The 25,129-nt window shown below is 33.3% G+C and overlaps 1 protein-coding gene across 6 annotated transcripts in view; it reads right to left on the bottom strand.

Moving 5' to 3' along the window:
- LOC105325012 (uncharacterized) overlaps positions 1 to 22,664 on the bottom strand; it is a 37,007-nt gene extending 14,343 nt beyond the window's left edge. For all 6 annotated transcript variants that reach the window (XM_066077294.1, XM_066077297.1, XM_066077295.1 and 3 more), the window contains exons 1-19: positions 22,299 to 22,664; positions 20,511 to 20,846; positions 20,174 to 20,336; positions 19,573 to 19,758; positions 19,154 to 19,338; positions 18,748 to 18,864; positions 11,612 to 11,738; positions 11,306 to 11,509; positions 9,524 to 9,628; positions 8,360 to 8,461; positions 7,085 to 7,216; positions 6,237 to 6,281; positions 5,452 to 5,592; positions 5,076 to 5,186; positions 4,768 to 4,827; positions 3,234 to 3,368; positions 1,865 to 2,773; positions 997 to 1,121; positions 579 to 650 (exon numbers count right to left, since the gene is read on the bottom strand). In XM_066077294.1, coding sequence (XP_065933366.1) covers positions 579 to 650; positions 997 to 1,121; positions 1,865 to 2,773; positions 3,234 to 3,368; positions 4,768 to 4,827; positions 5,076 to 5,186; positions 5,452 to 5,592; positions 6,237 to 6,281; positions 7,085 to 7,216; positions 8,360 to 8,461; positions 9,524 to 9,628; positions 11,306 to 11,509; positions 11,612 to 11,738; positions 18,748 to 18,864; positions 19,154 to 19,338; positions 19,573 to 19,758; positions 20,174 to 20,336; positions 20,511 to 20,846; positions 22,299 to 22,403 — 3,360 coding nt within the window. In that variant the 5' untranslated portion in view covers positions 22,404 to 22,664. The remainder of the gene's footprint in view (positions 1 to 578; positions 651 to 996; positions 1,122 to 1,864; positions 2,774 to 3,233; positions 3,369 to 4,767; positions 4,828 to 5,075; positions 5,187 to 5,451; positions 5,593 to 6,236; positions 6,282 to 7,084; positions 7,217 to 8,359; positions 8,462 to 9,523; positions 9,629 to 11,305; positions 11,510 to 11,611; positions 11,739 to 18,747; positions 18,865 to 19,153; positions 19,339 to 19,572; positions 19,759 to 20,173; positions 20,337 to 20,510; positions 20,847 to 22,298) is intronic.
- Between the last annotated feature and the right edge of the window lie 2,465 nt (positions 22,665 to 25,129).

Genomic DNA, 25,129 nt, shown 5'->3' with positions numbered 1-25,129 from the left:
CATAGTGCCATAACCCTGCATTTTTAAATCAAAGCATTAATCAACAGACTTTCAAGAATATTGCGCTTTGGTATTAAAATAAAATCACTGAAGCATTTTGCGTTAAAGAATTAAGAGGCTGATTCATGTTTTACTGTTTAATATACTTACATGAACTTTATAAAAGTTGATTAATGTAAGTGTTATTGAAGACATTTGAGTTTTTTCACACGGTTAATACTCAGCATCAATTTAAGAAACAAGAAAAAATATTTTCTGCCTCAGAAAACAGAAACTTCTCAAGGAAAATACCAAAAAACAGATATTAAAGTCAGGAACTCAACCTTTACTGGTCCTCACATTTGAAAAACTGTCGACTTGTAAACAAAAACCAATTAATAATACATAAAGGTAAAAAAAAAAAGGTTTTTTTATTTTAGATATCAAACATACAACAGACAGTCAGATGGTGATTATTTTCAATTCAAATACATGTACATGAATACCCTGGTAGGTAAAATGAAAGTGAAAATAGTGAAAAAAAAATTGACATTTCCTACACCCAATTCTGCCTTATCTATGGTCACACTAGTAAATACCTTGTCCTGAACCGACTGACTCCGTGAGATATCTCGAGGGGGGTGGGTCTCCATCCAGAGTTTAGCCGCTCGCTAGAAGATTCAACAGTTAGTTTGCATAGCATGCCAAATCAGAGAAAATTCTGGTAGTGTCAGAGGCATATAGCGAGCCACCATTCATTGCTCAACAAATGTTAAAAGCGAGAGCCATCACCCAGTCAATCAGCTAGTAGTTAAATATATATTGTATTTATCCTTATATTCTGCATTAATAGACTGAATATATAGAGCTTAAATCAATAATTTAAATCATAGACTAGTATTTTGATATCTCTGCTGACAATTGCAAATGTTAGAACTATTAAATCCCAATGAATAGATATCAGTATTTCTGTATTAACCCTGACAAGATGTCAGTATCCTGAGTTATCCCCCTTACCCTGACATCCTCCTCCAGATCCTTTCCCGAGGCGCTGCGACTGAGTACATTCTGTGCAATCTGCTGGGCGTGGTCAGCTAATGCATCCACGATCTCCTTCTCTGACACCTTAGACTTCGCAGAATCTATTGACACAGATATATTTTATTGAAAATTTCATACCAGAATACAGAACATTTTTACTAGTTGAGCTTTCATTTACTTTACATGTATTTTCTTCATCATATAATTAACCCACTGTTAAAATGTTATGTTTTCTAAAATCCTACACCAATAAACACAATTGATAACAAATAACAAATAAAATTCTAAAAATAAGTATCATTTGTGTAAAAATAAACTAATATTTCATAAAGCAAATATAAAATTAAGAAACCTTAAATGTGCATAATCACATTAACAAAACAGCAAACACATGCAGTGACAAACAACTTCATTATCATTACCTGTTTTAAATACATGAAGTAAAATTTTAATTAGTAAATATGATTGCTGAAATATCTATCAGAATTATGAACTTATGGTATAAATTTAAATATAAATAAAAAAAGGAAAAAATTACTCATCTCTATTATTAAGTATTGGTGTAAACTCTGAAAAAAACCTGTTTTTCATTAATGTTAAGATTCTTGAAGTGAACAAAGATAAAAACTGTAAATGAAATAGAGAGTAATGGTTGAGTGATAGATGTGAGAAAATAACTCATTAAACAAAGTGAAGAAGGAAAAAAAAAACTTGTGAGATGGAGTTCAACAAAACTAGGAAGTAAAAAAACAAATCCTGTTGTGTCCGTTACTCTAACATGTGATGGTAGTCATGGATTTAGTGGAAGTAAAATGTTAGGGGATCTCAGTGACCTCTAGAATACCTGAGCGAGCAACGTCTTCAGAGGGTTTGGGAGATTCAGTTTTGGAGGAAGGATGTTCAAGAGAGGGACCAGGGACCTCTTGTCCCTCCACAGCTAAAACAGAGGATTCATCACCTGACACTGTTGACTTCCTGTCCGAGGCAACCTCGAGAATCTCGCTCTCGGCCGGCCCCTCAAACAGCACCTCGTCCTGGTTAATAGACTGCTTGGACAGACTTCTGAAGATGGACTCTCTGGAGGCGCGGCGAGACCCTACAGACAAACGCTTCTCCCCACTGGGGCTGGCTTCTGTAGACTTGCCTTCCTTCTTTCTGAGGTCATCCAATGATATTTCTACATTCTTGTTAAGGTCTTCACTTTTTGCTCGGACCTTGTTGTTTGAATCAATCTTCACTTTTCCCCCCAGATCCAAACTATAGCGCCTGCGGTTTCTGCTGTGAACCAGTGTTCGGTTGTACAAGTCTGCCATACTACCGCTTCGAGACATAGCTTGACCTCCACTCCCGGAGGCAGACTTTGACATCTCAGGATCAACAACAGAGATTTTTGACAATACAGATCCTTTTCTTCCAGGCGACTTTTGGGACAGGTGACTGGCTGTTCCATTTTCTTCTTCATCCTTCTCTGAGATTTGCTCTGGACCATCTTTTTCTGATTCCTCCAATAGAGTATCCTCCAGGGGACCCATTGGGGTGTCCAGGATACTGGTGATCCTGCCCCCTGGGGTAACGGACTGAGTAAAGGGGGTCTGGAGGGAGCTGATAGTGTCTGCATTAGGCGCATTGGAGCTGGGGTCAGCCGCCTTGTTGGAATCATCAGTAGTGTCCACATCCTCAGAGATCTGTCTGTCTGCTGGTTCTGTTTTCTCAGTAGCTCTGCTTAAAATGCTTAAATCCTTCAAAAATTCAACTGAAATAAAGCACAGTATGAGAGAGCTGATTATATAGCAAAGGGAGCATGAGACATGAAGAATATATAATATAACTCTTCCTATTTCATTCATGCATAAGAGATTATCATACAAAATATACACAGTAAAGAGAGAGCCATTAAAGTTTATAAAAAAAAAAAAGGACAGCTTTTCATCTTATATACATGCATATTGAGTGTTTTTAAGCGGGAAACCACCCATCAATTCCAAAAAGTATTGAATGTGATAAAACAGTCAAAGACCAGAAAGAAAAAAAAGTAGAGATGTGCAAAAAAAGTTTGGTACAGATCAAGTTGACCATAAAGATGTTTAGCTGAAGAGAAATCGGTTAGTTGTAGAAAATCAAAACTTCCAGAGTTGCGAGACATGCTGGAATCAAAGAGCAAAAGAGTGTGATAGAGAGAAAGAGCGGTGCATGGCGTTATACTGACAAATTACCCTCTATGTTTGGTAGACTCTGTAAACTACTGGTTTTTTTAAGCACGTCTATTTCTGGATCTTGGTCCCGCGGTGCGTAGCTCCAGGAGCTGATAGACAGCGTGGCGTCTATGTCACCACTGGTGTAGTCAATCTCTACAGTGTCACAAGGTCAACAAGGTCAAACAAACCGCAAACAAAACCACAAATAAAATTAACATCATAAACAAAATAATGAACTGAAAAAACATAATGCACACTTGACTTGTTGTCATGATTTGTTGTCATTTTTACTTTGCGCTTTGTCATCAAAGCTGAATTAAACACTTTAAAACAAATGGACATAAAATCAATCTGTAAAACTTATTTGACTACTGGTATATGTGGCTATATTGTATGTAAAGAAAGCAAAGAAAAAAAAGAAGAAATGATTATGAGCTAAAAAGGAAAAAAGGAAATTATGATACAAAAAGGAAATTCAAACTACATAGTACCTGTATACAGATTATCAGTATCTACCGGTATTCATTAGAATAGATCTGACACATGCGTCCATCAGGAGAAAATATATATACGATATATGATGGAATTTAAACTTTATATATCATAAAAAAATTAATACCACTAAGAGTACAATATACATGTATGTATGAAATCATTTTCTGCATTCTTTCTACATCTGTAATGGAATTGCACACTTCTAAGCACAAAAAATACAAGTGTAAGTTTATTCAATCACTAATATATAACTTCTAAAGCTACTTGCTGATTATTAAACAGTCACTTCTTCCTAGAGTAAAGTTGTCAGAAAAAATAATATCCGACTAAAACTTTTATAACATTCAAGCAAAAGCTTTCAATGACGGCCAAATTGAAATATCTAAGCAAATGACTGCATTCTAACTTTCAGAAAATTAGAACTAACAAATTGTACGTTTACTTAAAAAAATTTATGCATAAATCTACTATTTCAACAATTTTCTAAGCATTAAAACCTAAAGTTAATTCACAACAATCAAATCTGGCTGTCAATTTAATTAAAATTAGAACTTCCATTATCTCCCCTGGTTTTTGATACACAACATATTGAAAAATAGAAAGCAGATAGAAGTTCTTATTTTCATTAAATTGATCTGACCTTTTTTCTTAACAGTTAATTCATCTTTAAATTGGATAGTACATTACACTATTTTCATTAACTTTATTCACTACTCTAAAATACTTAGTTAAATTAAACTTTACAACTAGACTCTTTCTACTTCTGAATCAATTTCTTTCTCTGTACCTGATACCCTGTTTCCAGATTTTTGTTTTCAGCCTAAAAGACAATCTACAAGACAAGAACTCGCAGAAGATGCTCAGTATACACTATAGACCAAACAGAGCTTAATGGAAGCAAAGTCAATATCACATCACAGACATTACAGAAATATTCATGCAGCTTTCATGCAAGAGAGAGGATTATACAAAAAATCAAAGAGGATTATATATAACTGTAGATGTACTAAGAGAACTGCAAAGCTTGAGCCATGCATGCTACAAGTCTATCACTCACTCGGGTCGCCGTGGCGAGGCAGGCGGAGGGGGTCCAGCACTGACAAATTTGTGGGGGTAACTATTTACAAGGATAAATCAAAGCCTTTATGTCACACTGATTTTAAGAAATGAAGCTAAGAAAAATTGGCACATTCCATTGTAATAAAAATGATAAACATATCCACTAAAATACTATACTTTGTATATACATGTATATATGTTGTTGCATGCTTGATAATGCAAATTTAATTACATTTTCCTGAAAACAAAACTTTACATACTCATTTACAAGACTTTTCAAATATTACATGAATTTGATATTTGTACCTCTTTTGTTGGCATAGTTTCTCATCTGATCCCGCGCCCCTGGTGGAAGAGTGCGGTTTTTCTTCCACTCGTCTGGCTGATCCTCCGTATCAGATTCATCACTCACCAGGTCTAATTTAAAAAAAAAACTCCCATTGTTACAATCACAGGACTGGAGAGCAGTAAATCAGTGCGTAAGTTCTCAAATATTGCTAATATTTTCTGTTTATAAACAAACTTTATCAAGACCTTTGACACAGCATCAACATGAATTAGAGATGACAATAATAAAGACTAACAGTTCGAAATATCACAAATTGAATTCAAAATTTCCTAATTGGTAAAAAGTCAACCTTGCAGGGACGTGACGTTCTTGATAAAAACTTTTTTTTCTCACCTTTTCCAAACACTTTATTGGCATCATGCACCAAGTCGATGTCTCTGAGATGTGGTTTGATGGTTCCCCCTACATTGATTAGCTCCCCTTCTGGCCCCATAATTACACTGCCCTTGACTGACCCATCATCCACACTGCCGGCTACAGCACACACAATGTTTATATCAAACTAATTGTATATAAAAAATCTAATAAAAACTCAAAATTTATATACATCATCAACAGCATATAAATGACATCATTTTAATTAAAATGTAACAGCTAATGTATATAGAGTACCGGTTTGTACACAGTTAAATTTTCTAAAATTCTTGTACTCTTAAAGCAAGAGAAAAATATCTTCTCAACTTAAATTTCTTTTAAATTATAATTTACTGTATAAATTACATGCATGTTTGTAGTGATACCAGTAATTTAAAATTGGAGATACTCAGCAAAAGTATTTCAGAATGCATCATTAACATTGAGCTTTAATAAAGATGAAGCAAGGAACCCTATGGACTGCATGTGCACTCCACAACCATAAATCATATTCATGCAGTACCAGAGGATAAAAATAGCAATTAAACATAAATATTTTATTAATATCACTGCAAATCAAACAAAAAGTCTCACACAATATCAAAAAACTTTCTCAATGGAGCAAAAAAATAATGAATACCCCACTCCTACAACAATCCCGTGAACTTGTGATTATATGTTTCCCTCCCCTTTGTATTAATTGAGCTTGATTATACCAGACACACATACTATTGTACTCGGTGTTAAATATCAGGTGTTGGTACCTGGAGACTCACAGCTGCTACTTTCAAGATCGCCAGTTTGAAATGCTATATCATTTCAATAATAAAGTTGTTTTAAAAGTGTACCCACTTTAAAAATATTTGTTTCTTTTTAGACTGCATAAAGGCATACATATTTAATTTACTGCATATTAATTTCATATCTAATTCATTTTCAACTTAGTACTTATAGCTGTCCAGTAACTTTACTTTCAATAATGCAAAATAGTCTTATTTTGGTTTTACACAATTACATGTATATAATCATCAATGTTTAGAATAATATTAGAATCCATTACAGATTTATCATCCATGTTTATTCTGATTTACACAAACCATGGAGTTGGAACTCTGAAGTGAGTAGAGAAAATACTATCATCACAAAAACAAAAACAATAAACAAAGGAAAAGAAAATATTTTCACACACTAAAAAATGTTTTAAATGCAGTCCTACTTAAAAATTTAATTGTAGACATGATGCTTAAAAAAAAGAATAAATTTTCTTTTGTGATCTACTATCTAGATAAACTCCTTGGTGATTTCTACAGAGATTTTTACATTCTGTTTCCCACAAGTCGTTCTGAATGCTACTCCTCCTAGACACTTGTAAACCACCATAGTGAGACTGAGAACCCGAGGGGCCCTCATCGTAATTCTGGAGCATGCTTAACCTTTGTATTGTTTTACAAGCTATTTCCAGAGACTGAAAGCTTGTGTTTGACGGATTATTAGGTACATGCAGGTTTTGGGTTGAAATATCATTTACAACATGCAATACAATCACTTAAAACATTGTGCACTCCATCAAAAACATTATGCCAAACGTTCTGGAGACTAAGCCAAGATTTACCTCCTTTCTTTGAGCTCTTGACGCTGGTCTGACTGCCTTTCCATGGAGCTCGTCCGAGTTTGACGTCCTTCTGAGAGTGAACACTGGTGACCACACTCTCCGTGGAACCCAGGACATGAGAGGACACTTCAACTAGGGAACAGAGAAGCCATCTTTGTCAACAGATTATTCTGTACCAACATATTACATAGAACATATTACAAAGAAACTGATGACACTTAATTCCACTAAAGTCAACTGTGTGCATGGAAGAGCTTATAGTTATTGATTTTACATCATTGCACAAATAGTATCAAACTGATGCAAAAACAAATCATTTCATAACGAAGGCAACCTCATCACAAAAGAAATTCAGAAGATAAATCAAAATTAATGAAACTTTTTTTTTCAGATAAACCAAAAAAATTGAAAATATGGCTGAACTGTTGACAAAAAAGTTAATTCTAAACTACTATAGTTTGATTTTTCCAAGAAAGTAGATGAATGCACTAAAAAGAAATAGACATATTTATCAAAGATTAAAAACAAAACAGTATTTTAATTTCTATAATATATATTGGACAATTGCTACAAGCCAATAAATAGATGGTACCATGATGTTTTTTGCAACAATGCAGAAACAAAGTGGTCAGATAAACATGTAACACCAAACTTTAAAACACAGTGAACAAAATCATAATGAAGTGTCCAAAGACAAAAGAATATATACTGTAATAGACAATACACGTGTACATGAATGCAGTGGGCAGTGTAGTTTACAGTTGGTGTTTGGCCACTTTATAGCCAACTCGATAAGCACATAACATTTAAAAACATACAAAATGCCACATCTTTAAGTTAAAACACAAAAGAAGGAACAGTTGCCAGCAAAACTGCTTAAAGCTAGCAGGAATACAACAAAAAGGTGGAAAGAAGTAGACAATACAACACTCGGACAGAAACAAAGGTGTTAGTCAATAGACAAACACAATAAATAGACATAGCCAATAATAGACACATTTAATGTGTAATGTACATGTCTTTTCCTGCTAGAAAGTCAAAGACAGTTATAAAACAAGACATTTATATGGCTTCTATAGACAACATTAGGAACACAATGTTAGACATTATGACTAAGGAAAGTAGACAATCATGAGACTGTGTGGACAGATAAACAGACATGTCCATTGTTGCTAGACACTCACAGTAAATAGACATTGCTCAAACTAGTAGACAGACACAGTACATTAACAGACATGTCTGTGGCCTGTAGAGAACCATGGACACACCCCTTACCCTTTTCTTTCTTCGACTCGGTTTCCACGTCCCCTTTCGTGGACGCATTCTCCGCTTGCTGGGACTGGGGGACCTGAGCTCCCCACTCATCCTCTGTGTCCACTAAAACAATCAAACCATCCTCAATCCCCCGCAACTTATAACCCATGCCATCTCCTAACAGCTTCAGAAGGTACAGATTACAAACTAATTTATTTATCATGCGGATTATTAATCTGCTAATTAATTTTCATTCATTACAAGAAATATAAAACTACAGACTTGCATGGTTCCATAAATATCATAAAGATCTATGCATTCTGTATGAAAATTTTTATCTATCTTAGCTTCAAAGTTTTGGAACAACTCTTTATTCTATGAATATTAATCAAAATCACAGCAATTTTTAACTGATGAAGTGCTTCTAGTCATTCTACTACCGGTAATTTGCAACATCTAACTTACCATGCATAATAATATTTTAAGCCATATTGCAACTTTTAGCTCAATGTATTCAAATTATTTGTTGTAAACCATAATACTACACACACAGAGAAAGAAGAAAGTTTACAAAATAATAAGTAATATCACAAAAACAGGACAGCACAGAACAAAATTAAGGTTCTTTTATCACAAGGAATGTAAGAAAGCTAGCACAAAGACACTCAAAGACACTCAAAGACAATCATAAAACAAAAGCAAGCAGAAACTGAAAAACAGCCAAAGTGTGCAGTTAAATCCAAACGTGAACCAGATCACACTTTTATATCTGAGTACCGGGAATATATTTATATCAATATCTCGCTTATACATCCAATCCCCAATGTATATATCATTATAATGAATAACCCACGTATACTGAACAAATTTAATGCTCCAATATTAATGATATAAGAATTCACTCACATCATCTCATTACCAAATATTGTACCTTCAATTGTTTCATTAATAATTCCTTTGATATCTCAGTTACAAGTTAAAATATTAATTTTTTTTTCCAAATTTAGATTATGGTTTTTGTACCTACTTTACTTCTATAAGACTAGATTACAAATAAAAATAATTTCTAATAATACTTTCTACCTATATAAAAAAAGAAGAAAATAACCTGAAATCTAAATCTAGTACCCACAATGACGCTTGGCTGGTACCCAGCCTACATGAGATGATCTGAGCTAGCATTACCTTCGCTAACAGTCTTGAGATTTTCCTTGTTTTTCCCCGCACCATCATACGACTCAAGAGTTGTATGCTGTGGGGTGGGGGGATGAACATTCAATACTGGAATTCCTGGCGTATACACAGAGAGAATGTGGTCAACCAATAGATTATATAGTTTGATTTAGCTGACCCACTGAAGTGATACAAGACTCAGATATACCCTTTTAATACAAGCATCAAAGACATTCATTGCTCCATCTTTACATCATGAAATTAGTAAAAATCTTATTGAATACATCCAGAAAAAATTTCATGTATTATGTATATTCAAATCATAAAATAAAATAAAAATATGTTCTCTATATTGGCTAGTTGTAAAACTACATCAGATTTTAAGATTTGAACTCTTGGAAGCAACATTTTAGGGTATATATAAAAATAAAGCAAATTGTTGGGACAATATAAAGGCAAGCTTTGTTTGGACCACTGAGATATCTGAGCTTGTATCGCTCCCGAGTCTGTAGTTATGCCCCATTCACGGGAGCTGACCAACCCGTGATTCTCGGGTTACTGAACCTGTGATTAAACACCTTAATGAAATCATAGCACGCATATTTAATTAAACGTAACACACCTACATTGAATCAGAGGATTGTACTTGGGTAATTCAATAACTGTGTAATTTGACAACAGTTAGATTAACGTAGGGGGACTGTTAAATCTCACAGAGGGATTATAAGGGTTGTTACAGAACAGGGAGGGATCATACTTCCTAATGGGATGTGTATCTTATGGTCTGTTTCTTCTGAAAGTCACAACCAGTAAATTACTTCAACTGCTTTTAAATAACAATTGACCCCTTAAAAGTTCAATTTTAATTAATTATTTATAAAATCTTAAAACGTCACCGAAATAAATGTCCATTATCACAATTTTCATATTGCAGCAAATCAAAATTACTTTCCTACTGAAGCTTCTGTTTTACTTTTTAATAAAAAGATCAAAATTATAATGTGACAGAATTCCAATTCTTGTCAAATAATTAATCTAATAATTATCCAAAACTAATTTCTGTAAGAATTAATCAATGATATTGTATCAGTCCGCTGAGAAAAAAACTTGGGTAAAATATTAAGAGGATCTTAAAAGTCTTCTCACAAAACTCCACTACTTGAACTTCTATTACATGAAATATGGTATGCCCGGTGAACAAATCTAATTAAGATCTTTTGTCAATACTTTTAAAGTTTCTTTCCTGCTCAATGGTAGAGTGCTTTTATAATTAGATGTCTGGGCTCAGATTACCTGGCACAAAAATCAAATTATTCTCCAGAAAACGTCAAACACCTACGTCCAAAACAATCAAGTGTCCCTAAGTAAACACACTTAAATTATTCTAATTTTCCCGTCAGTCACATACTAGTATATATCACTTCAAGTCAAACCTGGACTTTAAAAGATCAAGAATTTTCTCAGTACAGTTGAACTAACAAAAGGGAGATGGTTAAATTTAGAAAAAAATCAATGTAAATATATTAAATTGGAAAAAATAACAGTAACCTCCACCAAATTAGTAATTTCCCATCACCTAGGTCAATAGTCGAGGCATGCATGTACATTATAAGATATTTGAAGAGATAGTATTCAAAATACAGTACTAGTAATATAGAGCATCTGTATAGTGCTAAAAGCAGTATATGTATACATTTTCTGAAAAATTTAGAGAGGTCCTATTATAAGACTTCATGCATGCCAGGAGAGTAATACAAGGGGAGAGCACTGAAATTATGAACACAGAAATGTCACCTTTTCCTCCGATGGGTGGGAGAGGAACCACAGTGGTCTGTTCCCGGCTGACCTCTCCTATTGTGGTCAGAGGAATTGCCCCAGGGATGTGGGGGAGCTGAGGAACAGAGCTTGGTGACCCTGACCCATCTCTGAAGGACACAACAGGAACTCCCCCTATATATTCTTTGTCCTCAAGGGCGGGCGAACTTGAACTTGACCGAACTGGTAAAAAAGAAGTTTGATTGGTAATGTTTGATAACAAAAAAATAACAAATAATCTTGAAAAGAAATGCAATATCAATTGGTGTAATTAATTATATTTACCTCCTCCTTTGCCATGCTTTTTGATTGAATGTTTGGGCTTTATTGACCCTGACCTTACTGAAGACCTATCCTCGGGAAGGTCGGCCTCTATCACAGCACCTTTAGATTTTTGTGTGTCCAGCAAAGACTAAAAAAAGAAAATCAAATGCAAAATTAAGAAGATAATCCACAAGATTGGTCTCCAGTTGTCTGAGGGGTTTTCAAAAAGATACCCTAAGCTTGGCAGGACGATGAATAGCCACAAAAATTTTCAACTTGTCATGTAACTCCGAAGGCTCCACAAATTCCAGTTTCAAGCGATGACTTTTCCTCAAAATGAGTTCAAATGATGACTTTTTTCTTAAAATGAGGTCAAAATAAGACCTTCTACCAACAGAAAAGTCAATCTTTGCAAAGTTATCCATTTTACTCCAGTACAATGTGCAGTTTAATGTCAGGAAAATTACTCAGAATATTAAGAACATATTCCTAGTTTTTCCATGAAAAACTTGTATAATTGTACAAGACACAGGAACAGAGCAGCTGTATTCTTTAAGAGGTTTAATTATTTTAACTTCTGTCTGGACAGGTGGAAGGATGGGAGAAGTCTTATCGATAATTTATTTATTTATTTACATTCCCTTTTAAATCTCTCTCATCAAAGGTTTCCCACGGGATCTGCATGGATTGTTACATATAGATCCATTTAATTTAATGGCCAGCCAATTAATGTGGTTTTACCACAGATACATCCTGTGTTCTCCTTGTTCAGTTCACCCACACTCATGCAATCGACAATTATTGCCATCAGATTGCAAAATCTGATTTATCAAAGGAGATTTTCTTATTTGTCTGACTATACAAAAAAGATAAAAATTAGTGCTTAAGCATTTTAGTTTATGTACACCAATAAGCATTTTAATTTTATATTCTTCTTTTTTTTAATTTGAAAACTTTGATCAATTGCGAAAAAATTGCAGCCATCTCATCAGTCTTTGGAATTCCCAAAACTGAAGTCAAAGAAAACTTCACATTCATTTTCATACATAACATTTTCAGATTAATAATTTTCTCCAATTTAAAAAAAAAGAAAAGAATGTCTCTTTGTCATAAAGATTTTGTTTTTCAAAGATTAACAATATCAAACATAATATGCATATTAAATTTTGATATGGGTCAGTTAAATTTCTGAACAAGTAAACTTAATTTATTCTGTTATAATTTTGTTCTGTTATACATTGTAATCCATGGAACTATTCTCAGGGTGCATTCGATTCCAATTCTGGTTTTATAGCCTCTCTGAGTGTATTGATTATAGGATGAGGCAGTGAAAAAATAATGACCAACAGAATCTGAAGTTTATGTGTACACATTAATCATTTTAATGAACTTAATCATTGGATCGAGAGCGGGAGATGCACTCCCCTGTATCGATTTAGCCCTCAATGCCACTGTATTTTCTTTATTTGATTTTTCAGCTCTTTCCGACTGTCAGATCCAATTGAAAATGAATCTATTGCTCACAGATACAATATGAAAATGGTATAAAAATATCAGTCCATAAAAAAATTGCAGTGAAACTTAATTAAAGTTGCTCTCTTATTCATATCAATATTTCAATTGTTGCATGACACCAGTGATCAATTACTTTGCAACATAAAAGAACCTCATAATCATCAACATTTAATAACATTGTTTCACTAAAAACTTGTCATTTATTTTATTATATGTTCTAAATGTGTGTGTAACACATTAACTAAGGTTCTCTATAATTAACATTTCGAACAATTTGACAAGATAATAATTCAAAAATCAAATTATGGCTACAGATACAATAAAAATATCCATGAGACTTTATTCAACTCAAAGAATTAAAAAAAAAAAAAGGACTACATAAGTTACATCTCTACACACTAAGACCGATTTTTGCAGTTGGAAATATATTTGTGCAATGAATGATTCATAGATCCCTACCATCATATCTGTTAAGATCTGGCTATCCACAATATTAGGGGCAAGAAGCCCTGAACCTAGGCGGTGGTATTTGGGCCTAGCAGGTGCCCCCACACCTAGGCGGCGTAATCGTGAGTGGCGGGGTCGCTTTGTCAAACGTTTGGGAACAGAAACTGGTGGTAATGAACACATGACAATCTTTTGCGGCACATCGCTAAGCGCGATTGGCTTTGCGAACATTTTCGTGAGACTTGTATTTCCATCACTTTTCTTCCCTGATGGAAAGATGCGACTGTTTTTAAGTTTTATGGGTGGAAATAGACTATCGACTAGAGCCATTTTCTGTTCGTTCGAATTTTACTTCAGCGGTTAATCCGACTCAAGGTCTTAAGTTTACAGTCCTCCACACGACTGACAGAAACAGGAATCTTTTTGTGATGAATAAAAAAATCTATTCCTTTATCCATATCTTAATGAACTATTCTTTCCCTTTCTACCAACAACGTTCACATTACGGAACTGTCAATCCACACAACTGTATTGTTTAAACTTATGCTAACTTTTGAGTTTCAAACTGTCTTCTAAATGTACTGGCAATTGAACTTTAAATCCAAAGTCTGAAATCCATCGAAAATTTCAAATTTCTCCTGCATATAAAGTTCCTTCCATAATATTTTGATTCAAACTAGTAACACGAAAATATAGAGGTAAATTAAAGTGAAAATCTTGCCTGACTTAATATTGATAAATTAGACAAAGCAGCATATGGTGATTGAGATGCAGAGCACAATAGTATATGATTTGTAAATATGAAATTTAAATCTCCAAGCTTTTGATTTCAAAGTAAATTGGACACAAGAATGGGGAAATTGTTTGATTTAATAACAAAAGAGCTGTAGCGTATTTTTTCAAGTTATCTGAGCCTATTTTATCATTAGACACTTGTGTCAGAAAGTTCCGTGGTCATAATTTACTTGCGCATTTAAAGTATCAGTTGAAGTTTGTTACTAATGTAAAAGAGTTAATCCAAATGCTATTCATTACTCACAAGTTAATTTTCGAATGTTTAGAATTGTTCGATAATTGCATTTGGATCACATGATCAATCACCAACTGTTTAAGAGCTTTCAAGATAATTTCACATTTGTGTCCATTATTTCCCAATTAAGAACTACATTTATCCATCACAGTCTTCACGAAGTCCACTTGAAATAGATAAATATATAAATAAATAATCTGTTGTGTTCCCATTAACAACATTGCCTCAAAAATCCTTCAAATAATGACAAAATATTTTTTCAAACATTCTATTGTTGCTTCAAGGATGTGTATTACAGAGTGTCACAGAAAAGGTTGGTCTTATTTAATCAATTTAAAGTGTACGTCGTCATTTGAGGCCCTGTGACAGAGATAACGATTGGCCTACTGGAGTTGTCAATGGTCGTGGTGAGCTCACAAATTAACAATACACATTTAATCAATTGACTTCATAATCTACTGATATTGAAGACAATTTATCAAATTCTTGTACGGGTCCTTTCAAATACAGGCTTATGTCCTGATGGCAGACATCAGATACTCCGAATCAAGATGGCCAGGAAAGTGTCAAACACTCATCAAATTATTACAAAACTATGCCACAAAAACAGTCAAAAATTCCAACTTGAGCGCTCATGCATTTATCTGAAGATATTAGACTTTTGACTCTTCTTTAACACAAGTGCTTATTTTCCCAATATTAGACATTGATTTCCAAATCCCCTGTCATTTATCACCCAGTAGATCCGAGCTTGTCTACAGATTAGGAACATCACTGCTGGCCACAATGATCAATGACATTGGGACTCCGCCTGAACTTCGCAACCTTGATTCAATTTATGAAACTTTCATTTTAATGTTTATTCATTAAACTTGTCATTTGTTAGGTTTCTTAATACTTCATCGATTGTTTATTTATAAAGAAATGAACAGATATGATAAAAAGCTTGTTTTAATAGTACACTTGTAGATTCTTTTCCTTTTCCTTTTTTCATTACGGGCCGCCAGAAGGCGGTCCGTTATTTGATATACATTTAGATATTGTAACTGCGTTTCTGCGTGATAGTTTTTTTAAAAATAGAATTTATATAATGCATATTTTTATGACTTAAAAGTAAATTAACATGTAGAAATGTGTTTTATGCCTTTAAAAAATATTACATATTTTTGTTTTACTTGTAAATGTTAAGTAGGTCATAGACTGTCGTGTTAGACGCGTTTTTATCGAAACTATAATCTATTCGGAAAATTTCAGAGTTTTTCTTTCTTTTCAAAAAATGTATCGGGATCGGTATACAGGACATACTGAAGACCTGAAACAGTAGAGACCTGAATGACATGAACTATTATATAAATGATTTATTTGAATTTCTATGTTCTGCGTCAAGTAAAATGACTTTTGTGTGTATTTATTATATTTCCATGTGAAATGTGGTAGAAAGATATCATGAAATGACATCCATATCAATTATTTACTCAAAAATATGAAAGATCTGAAAATTAGTAAATGACCTGAAATTTATGCTGATCCGATTTATTTTTAATTCTTTTGAGAACCTCATGCAATTAAATAACCATGATTACCTTCATAAACTGAAATGTAGAGAAGATTTGTAATTCCATCTGGGAAAAAAATTACCGGCTTATTTTGTACTTTAAATTCTGCAGTTTCTAACGGATGAGCACGATCGTACATGTACCTTTAAAATAATCCATTTCTATTTTATTATGTGGTCCCTTGAAATCATATTAACTGATACATTAAGTTTTAATTCAATACAGTGCAACAAAAAATAAAAATGGTTTGAAAAACATAATCTCCATGAAAATAATGATGAGTTGAACTTTGTATTTGAATAATGTACAAATCTATTAAAATTTACCATCAAAATTAGTACTGTATAACAACCTACTCGTTATTTTCTTCTTTGTGGTGTGTTTAAATGTAAACAACCAATGATGATTCATACAACAATCATATTTTTTGCAGCCCATTTGACGCTTGCGTCAATTATGTGTTCTTGTTATTTGTCTTTAATACATGCAAACAGAGGGTTTTGATTTAATTTTAAGTTTAGATGCCCAATAAAACTTCATAAAAAATAAAAGGTTTTATTTAGTCTGGAAGTGGTTATTTCATATTTCTAACAGATTACTTCATTCATACTCAAAGAAAACCCAAATTTTAGTTGGTAAATGTTTCATTAAAATTTAGTTTCCAATAGATATAATGAATTGACATTTGCAGATGACTGACTAAAAATTTATTAAGATCAAACAGATTCATTGGAATTTACACCTGTCCAATCTCTAAGCCAACAGCAAAGTCACATTAGACATAATCCCTCCAAGTCTCCGCAGAGGAGAGCCTTGCTCAGCAGATTAAGATAAAATAATGTCAATACTGACATCAAAACCCTCAGTCACAAGATATAACTTCCAGCCCTCAACAAATCCATAATTTTTCATTAAAAATTTGAAGAGGACATGCAGACTTTTTAGCAAGATGGTATTGGCCTTAACTTGAAATCAATTCAGGGGGAACAACATGTACACGGCCATGCTTTTTCTTACATATATCATTACTTTTAGCATCTCTTTTGAAAAAATTCCTTTGCAGATATTATTTATATGGGCTATGCTACCAAAATAAATTTTCCTTTTTCCCAATATTAAAAAAAGATGGATAATTAGTGGGGTTATACTTATTTTCATGTACGAAAATAATCAGCAAGCAACATATTTTTCAGAAACTTATTCCCATGAAGGTCGATTACTACACCTTGAGTATCCTCCCATGGTGCAATTCTTTAAATTGATTTTTGACAGCTTTGATATGCAATTGACCCACCTTGTCTATGAATTAACATCTTTTTATGAATCCTAATGCAGTTTTACAATGTGGTCGGTAACAAATCTGATAAGGAATGCGGAATGACAATCAATTGTTCCTCAGTAATTAAATTCCATGTAAACCTGCACCGATGTTTACTTATTACTGAACCGAATTTAAAACTACAATACAAAACATTGCTTTGGAACAAACTAGAGGTCAAACAGTCCACAATATCTCTGAACTCGTCTAGTGTTCAAGGATACAGGTGTGTCTTAATCAGATCTGAGACAACAGATAATTAACAAGATAAGTCTGATACGCATCTCCACTTAAGGATAATAATCACAATTGTACAAGTTATGAATGTTTTCCATCAACTCTACAGTGATTTAAATGTCAGACTTGGAATTGTGGGAGTCGAATCCCTCAAACTCAAGGTTGATGTTAAAAATGTCAATAAAAGACAACCAGCACACCAAAGTAACCTGCCTTTACTCTAGTAATCAAAGACGGCAATAAAATATACTTTGGATTTAATAGCTTGCATCTTTTTTAAATAATTTAACAATGCATCCTTGATGTTATACACCAAGTTAACTCTTATACAGGTATAATGACTTATGTTTACGACATTAGATTCTTGTTTACCTCTACTTAAAAGCCTCAAACATTGTTATAAACTCTGCATTATAAGACAAATTTACAGCAAAATATGTAAACATCTATTGAATTAGTATTTTTTCTCAGGTATTTTTTTAGACTTCTTAAAACTTATTATTTATTTTGTAATTAGGCATGCAACATGCAGAAAGATGATAAACATGGGCAACATCTGATTACTTAATTACAAGTTTTTCAACATGGTACAATGCAAAAACTGTTTCAAATCATTGATTTATGTTGTTTCCTGACAATTACATTAACTTCTCTGGTGATCTAAATGCAATGATATTATTCATTTTAACAAAATTAAGCTCAGTTTGTAACTATTAAATGATAGTGTGGCTTCATTAGAATTTGTTGGCATCAATTCTATAAGATTTATCAAACTTCACATTTTTGAGGAAATGTAAATTTGTAGAGAATGGTACTATCAAAAAAAATTTCATGTAACATATCTTTTGTGGACGAATGTATGATTTCAATGATCTACTCAACAACAAAATATATGAAAAATTGGATTCCAAAAATATTGATGAAAATACAGCATAATTTTGAAATGAGATCAAAAGCAGCATGATGCTCATGCTGTCTTAAAATGAGACCATTGATTATCATTCTGATAGATATGAATTTGATTGATAATGTCAGTTCTGTGGAATAAACTCACCTCTACAGCTTCCTTCATGTCAAACTGTGGCATGGATGCCGGCGTCTCATGACCCTCGGACACCTCCCGAATCTTATTGGACTCCATAGCTCTCATTAGGTTGTCCTCAAAGTATTCCTGTGAAACAAAATAAATTTCAAGGGTCTGTTTGTAAATTCAGAGAGAGAGAGAGAGAGAGAGAGAGAGAGAGAGAGAGAGAGAGAGAGAGAGAGAGAGAGAGAAATGTGTCTAAGACTAAAATACCTGAATGTCTCCAATATTTAATTATGAATATTGATAATACTTGTATTCTGTATAGTTAATTTCCCTTAAATAAAATATATAAATGAATTTTTGTTTTGGGTGTAACACATCAGATAACTGTGAATTTTCATAAACTTCTGCATAAAACAAGAGGTATACTGACTTGCTGTTTCTTCATGGCGTAGTGAACCGCACTCTTCACCAGTAGGTCCGTCAACACTTCCTCCTGGGCTTTCTTGTCCAGGCTGCCGTATGTGACCTCCCTCTGAACACCATCTTTTGTACTAATGACCTTTATGGAGGCCCCCTGGCTGGGTGGAACTCCATGGAGGTCAACATCTTGTGTCACTGTCAAAGGTCAAGGTCATTGGAATTACGGTTAATGAACAACAATATACCCTTGTACATGAATCTACATAACTAAACAAATGACATTTTCTATGATTATATAAACACATGTATATAAATATCTTTTTGTAAAATACACCACATAATGAAATTACAGAATTCTTGCATCTTGCTTTCCAGTATCCTAATACATGTACTAGTTCTAATTCCTATTATGGTTTTATATTCACTTACTAATGGTTTCAGCTGACTCTGGTCTGATTCTGTAGAAGGTGTAGCCAGACAGGCTCCCAGGGGACATTAACATGCTCCTCATCAGTTTGTAGGGGGTGGGGTAGTGTGACATGTCGTCATTGAGGCGCCGCTGGAGGTGGGGCATCAGAGGGTTGTAGTAGAACAGAGACTTCTCCGTCAAGTATCCTGCAAACAATACATGTATTGTAACTAAGTCTTAAGGGACTCTTTTAAAATCATTGAAAATGTCAGATAGTAATAAACACATCATTTTTTTTTCAATGGCACTCAAAAAAACATTTATACCCCTTTTTTAAATCATTCTCTCTATTTTACATTTTGAATGTCAAATTTTTTTTTTAACAGTTTGAAATTACTTAATGCAAATTTATATGTATTACTGGTTAATACAACACTGTCAACACAAATATTGCAAATTTTACAGCTGTAAGATACAGTAACTTGTTTCCTCCCTTAGTAAAACCCCTTGATATTTCTTAGAATAAAATATTATTTTTCCAGTAACATATCACAGGAAACACCTTTATTACTTAATACAAGTCTGTGAGTTTTCATATTAATGGTTTGAAATCTGTCGTACCTTTGCTGATGACTTTCTCCAGAACATTGTCATCCCAACATTTGGTCCACGATGACAGATACCTTTTGGCTGAAAAACCAGGACGGATTTGTCTGTCAAAATAATCTCTTTTCCTTCGCCCATGAACAAATTTAAGGTACATTCCATCTTCTCTCTCAGGACCCTGTTCAAAGAATATAATTGTTAGTCCAAGAAATTTATCAAATAGCATTTGCTCTTAAAAAGGAAAGGAGAAGAAACCTGCATCTGCATCTACAAATTATGCAATTTCCATACATAGTGTACGATGAAAATCAGACAATGGATATAAGAGGGAGTTGAAGAAAGAGCATTTTACCTGAGCTCCAAAGGAGAGAATAGATTTAGCTAAATCATCTACAGTTCTCAGATCTATTTCATCTGCACTTTTCGACAGCTGTGACTCCCTATCATCAAAATCCATGTGACTTTTGTGAATGTGGTGGTGATGGGAGTGTCGTTTGCGATGGGCCATATCCTCCGAGAACAGGAGCAGGGCCCCCTTCCTGGTGGTGAATGTCTTGGGCATATTGATCTCCTGTACAGACTTTTTGGATGTCCGTGATATTGAGAATTCTGGTTCATCGTATGTATAGGAGTGTTGTATTGGGGGCAGGTAGATTCTTCTGGAGTCAGTGACAAAGTTGTAGTAGTCCTACAAAGAAACAAGAACTTGAAACATGCATATTTTTTTTTCATTACAACAAAGATATAATGAACAAAAGGGAAATTGACAAATGATTTTTTTTCTATTAAATCAATTATATCTTTAAACCAACACAGCATGATTCAGTAAATGAACGTGGAAAACTCACTCCCTTCAAAGCATTTGATAACAATTATGAAACATGTAATATATTAATTTGTTTTTATCCTAAAATATGTACATGTACTAAGCTGAAATTGTGTTTACTGGGTGTTTTAAACGTTTTTCTAAATGGTGTACAGTAACACATGGTTTTGAAATGAGCAAGGTTATATCAGGTTGCATGGTTATATCAGGATAAAATAACTACAACCAATACAACTACGGTACATATACATATCACAAATATCTTAGGAATATGTATCATAGATCATTTCTATTTGTTTTTAAATTATAATTTCACTTAAATATCATTTCAAAATCAAAAGAATTTATTTAGATATTCCTGCAAACAATCAATCTAAAGAAAATAAAACTATTTTATTCACATAAAAAAGTCTTGCTCAGATGCAATTTCCTGAAGAGAAAGGAACACAGTTTACACAAACACTTTGATGCAAGAAGGTAAACAAGCATTACCTAGGTCTCAAAGATCTCTATACACTTTAGTCTAGCTCTTAGATCATGCAATGCATGAGTGTCTCAAATGAAGGCTTACTGAACACATACACAGCTATAGTACTTTCTTTTTCTCTTGCTCAAAATCCATGCCTTGCGCTATCAATCACTTCAAGTTTTAAAAAGATTCTGTATCATCAGGGAAAAGTTTTCAGGTTTCATGCTCAGTCACCATTAATGAGCCGGCATACATAATTGAAAGGTTCTTCATTGAAGCTTTGCACAACACGGCATTTAAATTGAGTTCTCTCTCCAGGGTTTAATTTTCATATATCTTATTCATGACCCAACATTTCTTACTAAACCTACAGAACTAATCATATGTTCGGTAGTTAATCTTGTTTTTAATCATATTTAGATTGATTACTTTAAATTCGCTTTCACCTAGCTCTAAGTACTATAGTTTAAAACACAGTGTAACAAATAGAAATACATCAAGGTTTCTAAGAATAGGTCTAAGTCTATAAGAAATTGAGAATTTGACACTTAAAAAAAGTTTCATATGACAAAAACTATGCTTATGAACCATTAACACAATTAAAAATTATACGTACCCCTCATGAATACTTTAATTTCATTCATTTATTTTTGTTATGGGCATAAATAGATATACTGACTCGTTGAAACAACACACATCTTAGGGGTGTGAAAGTTACAACATTCAGTTCATGAATGCAATCATTGCTCCACCTATACATATTCAATTACAAATTAACCTGTTGGAATTAAATTTTCAATGATACACAAGAGAACTTGAGATTAATATAAAATCATTCTTTATACCTGAGGTTCAAACACCACATCAATCTTCTCGTGTCCATTTTTTGATATTTCACCGACTCCTCGGCTTAGCAGCGAGAGATTTAGAGCACTGCTACCTCCAACCATCGTTGATTATCTTTACGGCAAACAAACAGGTGCCCGTTTTTGACTCGAAGTCGGCTAATTATCCGCCTAATTATCACTTACACTTTACATTAGGTATTCTCTTCTAGATCACAAAATCGTACTTTATAACTTCAAATGATGTTATTTAACTTCTTTTGTAAATTCATAGCGATAAGAAAAGTTTCACAACTAAACATTTCATCCATTTCCCACTAATCCGACGTCCATATTGTTTATCGTTGCTGTGTGCCTCTGATGTCATATCCTGTCGTGTGCCGCGGGATTTAATATTTTAAGGTGACCGATTCGGGGTTTTTAGGCATAAAAACTACAATCACAAAACTAATATTTTTTAACCGTATTTAATATACACTAACGAAGTTTCTTTGCGAGGTTTATCGACTGTTAACTATAGATTACGAACCGCAAACTGAAGTTACATGTATAACGATTAATTCGTTAACTATAGTTTTTATCTGTAAAACTATGTTTAACGGTTGTAAACTGTTAACAATAGATTTTGCTGATAGATATAGATTCTCACCTGTAAAGTATAATTAACATTCGTTAACTATAGTTAATAGTTTTTAATCTTGGTTTCACAATCGTGAAACTATATATTTATCAGATAAATTGTGTTTTGCAATTGCAAATGGTTATTTTCAGTGTAAATTATAGTTTTACACTTCCTGAAACATAGATGATCGCGTTAACTATGGTTTACGGATGTGAAATATAGATTAACGGCGTTAAATAAAGTTTCACAGATGATAACTAGGTTTACCAACTGTTAACTACAGTTTATGGAACTTCATTAAACTATAGTTACATTGTAATGTTCAATTATAGTTTATTGTTAACTATAGTTTACGAACCGTAAACTATAGATAACGATTCGTAAACTATAATTAGTGATCCTTTATTAACTATAATTTTCATCTGTTAAACCATATTTAACGGTTGTAAATTATAGTTTACGAATGATAATCTAAGTTTATCTGTCTGCAAATAACGTTAACTAAATATAGATTCACATCTGTGAACTATAATTTGCATTCGTTAACTATATGGTTAAGAGTTGTTAATCAGTTTCACGCTCGTGAAACTATATTTATCAGTTAAACTACTAACTTTGCTTTGCAATTGCAAATGGTTGTTTTCAGTGTTAATTATAGTTTTACACTTCTGAAACTTAGATGATCGCGTTAAATATGGTTTACAGGTGTAAAACATAGATTATCGTCGTTGCCTATAGTTTTCTGTCCGTAAACTATAGTTTACAACCGTTAAACTTAGTTTATCGACTGTGAAACTATGGTTACCACATTTTTAGTGAATTTGGCGCGTGCCATACAGTATAGTTTACAGTTTATAAACTATAGTAAGGCTATGTGAAACTCTAAAGATTAGCTTTATTTGTGATTTTGGCGTGCCATAATACTGAATTAACGATTCGTTATCTGTTGTTTTCATCAGTTAAACTTATAAACTATTGTTTACGAATGTTACTCTAGGTTTTTCTGTCAACAATAGATTTTGCTGATGAATATAGATTCAAATCTGTAAACTCGTTAGGTATAATTAAGAGATGTTAATAATAGTTTCACAAATCGTGAAACTATATATTTATACTGATAAACTATTTTTGCAATCACAAATGATTGTATCCAGTGTTAGTTATAGTTTTCCATATAACCTCTCTACCTCTCCCACTTTTTTCGCAGCAGACACTTTTCTTAACTTGACTGACTTATTAAAAAATGGAAGTGTAGTGGGTGCCCCCTACCCTCCACTTTTGTCGGAGCATGTAATGTATGACACCGAAAATAAGGGATTTTAATTGAATTGAATTGAAGTTACAACTTTCCTTCATGATTTTGAGACCCCCCCCCGTTCCTTAATTGCTTGTCAAGATTTTTTTTAATGAAGATAATACGTGCTTGAAACCCTATCCTTTCCTATAGTTCCTTGATATTTTTTAATGTAACAAAAAAACAATGTAAAATTTGATTGTTTTATCTTCCTCCTTCAAGCTTACATGCAATTACTTAAATGATACACGCATGTGCACGAATATGCATTCCTAAAATAAAATGAAATTATTAAATTTCAAGTGATGAACATGCACTAAATCAAAGAAAAGAAAACGACTGAAATTTCTTCTTAAATAATAAACGTTCCGTTTATGAATTTATGATCAGCAGTGAACATTAATTTTTTAAAACATAGCCTCATCGATTCATGCATGCTTTCATTTAATAATTTTGTTATGTTTAGTCAGGCAAGCTTCTTGGAAAACTATAGTCTTACGCTTCCTGAAACATAGATGATCGCCTTTAATATGGTTGACAGATGTGAAATATAAGATGAACGTCGTTAATTTCTGACCACAAACTATAGTTTACAACTGTTAGACCTTTTTCATATACTCATTACTGTGAACCTGTATGTTTATTACAGCTCATTTTGGAGATTTGGCGTGCCACATATACTGGGTTCTTTCAGAGTATTTCCAGTGGTACCAATACAAGTTTGCCAATGGTAACAATTTGTGCCATTTGTGCCATATGACCCATATATACTCTGAACGAGTTTTGGGGTACAAATAGTGGAAGATTTACCAATGTTAACATGGTACCTTTGGTGTACCGTTGGTAACACTGGCTGATTATTTAGCGGAAAATGTCAAACCAAGATGCAATATTTTTACTTCGTTGATCATTTTG

The sequence above is a fragment of the Magallana gigas genome, chromosome 2 (genome assembly GCF_963853765.1).
Source record: "Magallana gigas chromosome 2, xbMagGiga1.1, whole genome shotgun sequence".
NCBI lineage: Eukaryota > Metazoa > Mollusca > Bivalvia > Ostreida > Ostreidae > Magallana > Magallana gigas.
The sequence above is the reverse complement of the archived record's forward strand: the minus strand, read 5'-3'. Positions and strand labels throughout refer to the sequence as shown.